Source organism: Pteropus vampyrus, unplaced genomic scaffold, assembly GCF_000151845.1.
Source record: "Pteropus vampyrus isolate Shadow unplaced genomic scaffold, Pvam_2.0 Scaffold329, whole genome shotgun sequence".
Lineage (NCBI taxonomy): Eukaryota > Metazoa > Chordata > Mammalia > Chiroptera > Pteropodidae > Pteropus > Pteropus vampyrus.
In genome coordinates, this window is record NW_011889110.1 from 686198 (window position 1) to 693261 (window position 7064).

The 7064-nt window shown below is 59.8% G+C and overlaps 3 protein-coding genes across 3 annotated transcripts in view; 2 read left to right on the forward strand and 1 right to left on the reverse strand.

Moving 5' to 3' along the window:
• The window catches only part of KEL (Kell blood group, metallo-endopeptidase), a 19042-nt gene extending 16235 nt beyond the window's left edge, over positions 1-2807 (forward strand). The window contains exons 10-16 of the mRNA XM_011378088.2: positions 4-134; positions 526-626; positions 803-913; positions 1055-1122; positions 1343-1512; positions 1818-1913; positions 2519-2807. Coding sequence (XP_011376390.1) covers positions 4-134; positions 526-626; positions 803-913; positions 1055-1122; positions 1343-1512; positions 1818-1913; positions 2519-2680 — 839 coding nt within the window. The 3' untranslated portion in view covers positions 2681-2807. The remainder of the gene's footprint in view (positions 1-3; positions 135-525; positions 627-802; positions 914-1054; positions 1123-1342; positions 1513-1817; positions 1914-2518) is intronic.
• A 533-nt stretch (positions 2808-3340) lies between these two features.
• On the reverse strand, positions 3341-4739 carry LLCFC1 (LLLL and CFNLAS motif containing 1). The gene is made up of 3 exons (XM_011378089.2): positions 4668-4739; positions 4079-4373; positions 3341-3554 (listed from the first exon to the last, which is right to left on the reverse strand). The coding sequence occupies exons 1-3, from the start codon at positions 4737-4739 to the stop codon at positions 3379-3381; spliced, it is 543 nt and encodes a 180-aa protein (XP_011376391.1). The 3' UTR covers positions 3341-3378.
• TRPV5 (transient receptor potential cation channel subfamily V member 5) overlaps positions 4633-7064 on the forward strand; it is a 28566-nt gene continuing 26134 nt past the window's right edge. The window contains exons 1-5 of the mRNA XM_023522061.1: positions 4633-4789; positions 5187-5361; positions 5549-5784; positions 5893-6483; positions 6714-6973. The gene's annotated coding sequence lies outside the window, so the exon portion shown is untranslated. The remainder of the gene's footprint in view (positions 4790-5186; positions 5362-5548; positions 5785-5892; positions 6484-6713; positions 6974-7064) is intronic.

Consider the following 7064-nt stretch of genomic DNA (forward strand, 5'->3'; position numbering starts at 1 on the left):
GTCCCTCCGATGGACTTGGGGTAGCTAGGTTCCTTCTACCTTGTGTCTCTCCCCAGGTCACCCAACTGCAGGTGAAGATGGGGCCCCCAGAACAGGCCCCGGAGCCAGCGCTGGTCAGACAGGAACACGACGACGTGGGTCCCTTTCCTTGCCAGCTCCTCCTCAGTCCCCGACTTCCTCACCCCCCACCCACGCGAGCGGCAGACAGCCTGTCCTCGCCGAGTGCTCCCCTTCCTTTCCTGGTGCTGGCCGGGCTCTGTGGGTCAATATCCACACTAAGGGTCTTGCTGATGGAAGAGCAGGACCTTCCCCGGTCACAGCCTGTGCGCGTGCACGTGCACGCGTGCATTCTTGTGACCCGCGTGAGTGTGTTTTATCTGTGTGCTGACACGCGTGAAGCCCGTCTGGCCCACGAGCGGTGTGGCGGTGTCATGCTGGCGTCAGGGCTTATCCGTTGGGGTTCAGATGTACCCACCAGGGTATGTCAGTGTGCGTGTACATTTGTCATCTCTCGTGTCCTCCCAGATACACCTCGGGCCCAGCTTCCTGCAGTCCTTCCTGAGCGGCGTCCGCTCCCGGCGAGCTAGGATGGTCTGCAGCTTCTTGCGGCCTTTCCCTCAACACAGGTATGAGAGCAAAGGAGACACAGACCCTGCGTCCCCGAGCTGTCCATCCAAGATTAGCAAGGAAGCCAGCCAAGGACTCGGAAACGGGAACAGTGACAACAGTTGAGGCACTGCATATGTCTGGGCCGGGGAGGCAATAAAGATGGAGCCGGTGTTCATATGTGCTCTCCCCACAGGTGGCAGGTGTCCCCGTGGGGGCTCAGTGCTTACTATTCCATATCTGACCACGTCCTGGTCTTCCCAGCCGGCCTCCTGCAACCCCCTTTCTTCCACCCTGGCTACCCCAGGTATGGGCCATGCTGTGACGGTGGGCAGGAAGTCTCCCAAGAGTGATGGACAGATGTTACAGTGGTTAGGACTTGTGGTTGGAGAATTGGGGTTTAAACTGTTGAAGGTTTCGGGGCTGAGACAAGCCCTTGTCTCCCTAGGGCCGTGAACTTTGGCGCTGCTGGCAGCATCATGGCCCGCGAGCTGCTGCACATCTTCTCCCAGCTCTGTGGGTAACGGTGGGCCATCGGGAGATGGGGCACTGGGACAAGATGAAGGCCCCCAAGGAGGCCTGGGGGAGGAGAAAGGGAGGTTACGCGAGGCTGCCAGGCGGGGCAGCTCCGAAACCTTTGCAGTGCTCCTGGGAGCAAGCCCCGTCTGTGGTCCCCACAGGCCCTCACCTCTGCACCATGCCTCACCGCGTCACTCCCTCGCCCCGTTTCCAACAGTACTCCCTGGGGGCTGCCCGGCCTGTGACACCCATGCCCTACAGGGGGCGCTGCTGTGCCTGGAGCACCACTACGCTGCCTTGCCATTACCTAGTGGAGCCCCCTTCAATGGCTCCCGCACCTTCCTGGAAGATGCTGCAGACACGGGGGCGCTGGCCATTGCACTGCAGGTAACTCACGCCCCAAGGGCCCGGATCTCCTTTTACCGTCCCTTGTGCAAGCATAGTTACAAAGCTTTCTGCCCTTCACATCCCCACTGAACCGGGGACAACTCGGGGATCCCCCTCAGACCCTACAGATCCCTCCTTTCTAGGATATTCTTAGATCTTCCGATGAGAACATCTTTCCTGGCTCAGACCAGTGTGTTAGTGCAGCACTTGGGAACGGGGGCTACAAACTGGTTTGGGGTACCAGACTTCCAAATGGCCACGGGCCTGGTGCCTGAGGGGCTCTCTCCACCATGCCGCACACCCAGGCATACAACGAGAGGCTGTTATGGCGTCGTGGGGAGGCCACCCTGCCCGACCTGGACCTCAGCCCCCAGCAGCTCTTCTTCCTAAGCTATGCCCAGGTAGGCAGCTGCCATCGCCCACCACGCTTCCTCCGTGTCACAGTGAACACCGTACTGCGACGCCGAAACACCTCCCCCCACACAGCCCCAGCCATCCGCTGGAGATGTTCCCACTGTCATCCTTTCATACGTGCCCCTTTGGGACCATCCCTTCCGACTGCTACCAGTTCTTCCACCAAATTCAGTACCTTTGAGAGAGAGAGAGAGAGAGAGAGAGAGAGAGAGAGAGAGAGAGAGAGAGAAAAGAAAAAAGAAAAACAAAAAAGCTCTCCCCTTAACGCCCTCCCTGACTACATTTCTCCTCTGAGACCTCACCCCCGGACATGGTCCCCACCCGACATGACCCTCTAAGTACCACGTGCTCCCTCAACAGACACCGCCCCCACTTTCACAGACCCCCCGCAGAGTTCTTCCGATAGACCCAGACCACCCCCCGCTCCCCAGATGCCCACTGCCTGATCAACCGACCTGCCAATGGCAAACACTTCTGCCCCTGCCCTTGTCTTTGTCTGCTGTCCCTGGTCACCACCCGGTCTCCGGGTCTTGCCTACGGACCCGTCTCCACCCCTCTCTCCTCCTTTCCCGTGTGGGCCTCTTCCTCCCAGGTAATGTGTAGGGAGCCCGGCACCCAGGAGTCTCGGGGTACTCACAGCCCTCCCGTCCTGCGCGTCCACGGGCCCCTCAGCAGCACCCCAGCCTTCGCCAGACATTTCCGCTGTCCACACGGCACCCTCATGAACCCCTCCCGCCACTGCCAACTCTGGTGACCCGGCCACCAAAGGGCCCTTGGTGCAGACGGTGTCACTGTCTCCCTGCCCGTCCATGGAGTCAGGACAGCGTCTCCTCTCTCCTCCAAAAATAAAATCTGGCACTCGGCTTCTGCCCGTCTCTTAATGGCTCTTTCCTGCTATGTTCTATGCCGAAAAGTCAGAAAGACAGGAAGAGGAAATTGTGAGCAGCGTTCCCGAGGCACGAGGGAAGGAGAGAAGTAATGACTGGTGAACTGGTGGGTCTGAAGGTCGACGCCCGGGCCGAGCCCTTAAACAGACCGGTTCGAGATAAGAGGGCTTTGGCTAAGTCTCCCAATGGTTTTCAGGATTTTATTGCTATTATTTTTCTTGTAGCTGCCTCCTCCCCCTAATCCGCTTTACTGAACAAAGCCAGGAGGGGCATGGGAGGGAGAAGGGCTGGGGTCCCTGGGCTCCGGCCTGGGGAGATGGCGCTCAGAGCATGGGGAGGCAGGGGGCAGTGCCGATGGGCCGCTGAAAACCAGCGCCGGGGTCCTCTGCTGCTGCCTCCTGAGGTAAAGGGGCACTGGCAAGGGGCAGGACGCCGTGTGTACGTCTCCCTTGAGAATACAGACCTGGAGCCCAGGGAAGGGAGGGTCAGTAAGCGATCACGAAGTGGAGGTAGATATCCAGGCCCTCGTCCAGGAGCCAGGCCACCACCTCCGCCTCAATGTCCCTCATAAAAAAACCACGATGCTGGCCAGATTGAAGCAGAAGGCTAGGTCAGCGAGGTGGTCGCGGAGAGCTGCGTTCTCCGATGTCTTGTCCTCTTGCTGGGCCATGTCCACCACCTCCCACATCTCACCCACTGAGGAGACTGCAAAATGCTCTTCGAACTGCTCTTGCTCCTGGTCTGCAACGGGAGAGGGGGAGGTGCTGAAACGCCGACCCCGGCCTGCACCGCAAAGGGGACCAAGCGGGAGACTAGGGACGGTTAGGGCTGTAGCCCGATGGCCCGTGTCCTTGTCCTTGACCGGAGAGCTGACGCTCCATCTGGAGTTCTGATCCGTGTGCAAGCACAGCTCCGACTTGAGCATGCGCACCCCGTTTCCATCTCGGTCGGCCTCCTCCAAAGAGTCGCACCCTTTGGAGAGCGAGGGACCACCTCGGAGGAGGACGAAGCCAAAGGCTCTCGTCGCAGACGAGTGCGCCCGTCTCATACGTGTGCTCGCGTGCCGTTTCCGCCGGCCCGTGGTATGCGCGTGACTAGACCTGCCCAAGACCCTTTCACATGACAGCCTCCCACGACGGTAACGGGGCGCGCGCTCTCAACCTGAACCGATCTCAGATTTCGCTCTGGCCCGATCAGTAATCCGGGACCGACTCCAAACAGATCTGGGCTCCGGTCTCCAGACATCATCTCCCTTCTTGACCTACCTGCAGAGAGTGTTTTCGCTTTCCAGCTCCTCTCGTCGGGGCCTGGGCTCCCCTTCTGAGGCTTCACCCCCTTCGCCCACAGCAGCAGTAGGACGGCTGCCAGGAATGCTGCCCTATAGAGCTGGGAGCCCAGGGAGGTCATGGGCCTGCCCAGCCACCGCCTGCGGCCTTCCCCATGCCCTGCCGCCCAGCAGGCTCCCCGCCGCCACCCCCGCCCCCCACCGTCCCGGCCCCCGCCATCCGGGCCCTTACCCCCGCCCAGCACTGCTTTCTCCTCCTCCCTTCCATAGCGCCTCTGATGTCATGAGCTCTGTGAAGTCATAGCCGTGGGCCTGACCCTCATTCCGGCTCACTAGAGAATTCCATTGCTGGAAAAGAGAGTAGAGAGTAGCCAGGGGACAACAGAGCCTTCTAGGGGGACCATAGCGGGCCGTCCTGTGGGAAGCAACCCAGATGACTTGGGAGTTGGTGGAGTACTTTCGCATTTATTACGTCCTTAGATCCACGTAACAACCAGGTCTCAAAGCAGTAGTGTTATTACACCCATTATATAGATGAGGAACTGAGGTCCACCAAGGAAATGACTCACCCGCTCGAGATCACACGGACAATAAGGGCAGAGCGGGACCGTTGATGAGCTCGTTGGTTCTAAACGTCGCATCTTCCCACCCTCCCGTGCAGCCTTTCTCAAGGGCCAGCGGCTTGCACGGGGTGAGGCCCAGGCCAGATGTCGGAGTGAGGCCCAGCGGGTCCTGGCCTGTGCGTGACACTCGGGCCCATTGAACATGAGGGCGGGGAAGAGGTGTAGGTGGAGGGTGGGAAAAAGGTCCATGCCATGTGTGTGCGTGTGCGTGTGTGCGTGTGTGCGTGTGCGTGTGTGTGCGTGTGTATATGTGTGCGTGTGCGTGCATGTGCATGCGTGTGTGTGCGTGCGTGTGTGTGTGTGTGTGAGAAAGAGATGGAGACAGAGGGCAGGGTGCCCTGGGCCCACGCAGAACCCGTCCCCTCCTTCCTCGTCCTCCCCTAGACTGTCCTCAGCCTTGGCCCTCGCGCTGTTGTACTGAGAGGTGGGAACAGCCTCTTATTTTATGTCCTCTCATGCTCTTAGACACAGAGAAAACGTTGCTAGCGGCTCATCCACTAAACTGCCTGCTTGGTGGGAGGAGGTGGAACCTTCAGAGAAGCGGCAGAGAGGCAAGGAGCCCACATAACATCTCAAGAAACCTGCCTCGCTGGCCCAATGCCCACCCTACCCACGAACCCGGCGGGCGCACCTGTCGGCAGTAAGCGGCTGTGGCTGACTGTCATCTGCTTCCTGGAGCAGAGATGATGGTTAAGGGTGCGGTGGGGTGAGGTTGGGGGGACAGGCCTGTCCCCCGAAAGCCAGAAAGAGACACAGGCCATAAAATACAGAAGGGGCGCTGGGACGGATGTGAGGAGATTTTAGACACACTTGAACTGTCACAGCAGCTCACGACGCTCCCGGCATCCATGCATTCCACACCTGAACGGACCACCGCGTGCAGGGGCCAGGTCGCGTGCAGAAGCACGTGCCCCACCCTCCCAGGTGCAGAAATGGAAGCGCACGTGGAATTTCCTCTGCACAGACAGCACCCACATGCTCGCCTGGAGGCTCTCTCACAGACAGCCACTGCTACCTCATACGGTGCAGGAGATCACTTGATGGTGGGGGAGGAAAGACTCAAGTAAGCAGATGACCCCACTCACCTCTACCTTGAACTCATTGGCCTGCAGATCCAGGGAACGATGCTTGGGTGGAAAAAAATCACTAATCTCCTCCTGGTTATTTTGAGGGAGGAGCCTTCTGGTTCCTGGCAGAGAGAGAAGCCATCTCCAGCCCTGTGAGTGTGAGCGAGGACGGCTGGGGGCAGGGGCGTCCTAGGGGGCCAGGCCGGAGTGGAACGAACCGGGAGGTGCTGGCCACCGTCCTCTGCGCCCACCTGCCCCGCTGCCCACGCCCCAAAAGACGATGTCTCCTTGGAGGAAGCCGGGAAGCCCTTCAAGTGTCTTTTCTTATTACGAAGCTATTTTAAAAGTATGAAAAACAAAAAAGGGCTAATAATTTCTCCATCCAGTGGTGATCACTCTTAATGTTCGCAAGAACCTGTCCCTAGGTGGCTGTGGGCACGCGGGGTGGGAGCGCATCTCCTGAAAACTGGAGTCCAGGTGTCACGTGTGCCTCCTCGTCATCACGTCCGAGCGAGAGGTCTGGCCGCCTTGGCGCCAGAGGCTCTGGGGCCTCACAGTCTCCTGGGCACCGGGGAGGCATAGCCGAGTCACGCTGGATGCTGAGGCAGCATCCTGGGGGGAGAGGTCATGGGCGTCCCTGCCTGCGGAAGGCTGAGGGAGCACGGAGAAGAATGTCGGGGGGAGCGACCAGCCGGGTGGGGACAAGGGGTGCAACAGAGGGGAAGGGGTGGTGGGGACGAAAGCCAGAGCGAAGAACTCCTAAAAGATGAGCAGTTTCTACATCTCCAGTCTGCCCCTGCGACGGGTGGGACAACGTGGTCCCCCCTCAGGCCGTTCGTACCTGCCTCTCCCACTGGAGAGGACGGTGCAAGCAGAGAAGGGCGAGTGAGGGGGTGAAGACGCTGCTCCCCCTTTCCTCCTCCAGGACCCAGGGAGCTGCCCTTGGCGAGAGCCCCTGCTCACCTGCTTCGTGCGGCTCTGACCGGGCCAGCCCCTCCTCCAGCGCCCTCCAGGATTAGCTTTATGGGCTGGGAGCTCCTTTCCTGAGCCTGCCTCTGCTTATCGGTTCATCTACAACCCCCACCTCAACCTTATCGCTCCTCCATCTCCTTAGACTGGAAGTCCCAAGGCTCAAGAGGCTATTACCACCTCAACCCCCAGCAAAGCAGAAAAATGTCCCACAAGGTGACCCCCTTCCCCACCCCAGCCGGCGCCTCCCTCTCCCAGGGCGAGAGAGCAGCTCCCTTCTTGTCTCCGGCATCCACTTACTCTTCCC

Bases quoted from the DNA above. Each gene is read 5' to 3' on its own strand.
- LLCFC1 (XM_011378089.2), bottom strand. From the start codon at position 4,739: ATGCGACGTTTAGAACCAACGAGCTCATCAACGGTCCCGCTCTGCCCT. The intron at 4,374-4,667 runs GTGAGTCATTTC...TCATGACATCAG, and splicing joins GTCCGTGTGATCTCGAGCGG to AGGCGCTATGGAAGGGAGGA. The intron at 3,555-4,078 runs GTAGGTCAAGAA...CTCCCGTTGCAG, and splicing joins AGCGAAAACACTCTCTGCAG to ACCAGGAGCAAGAGCAGTTC.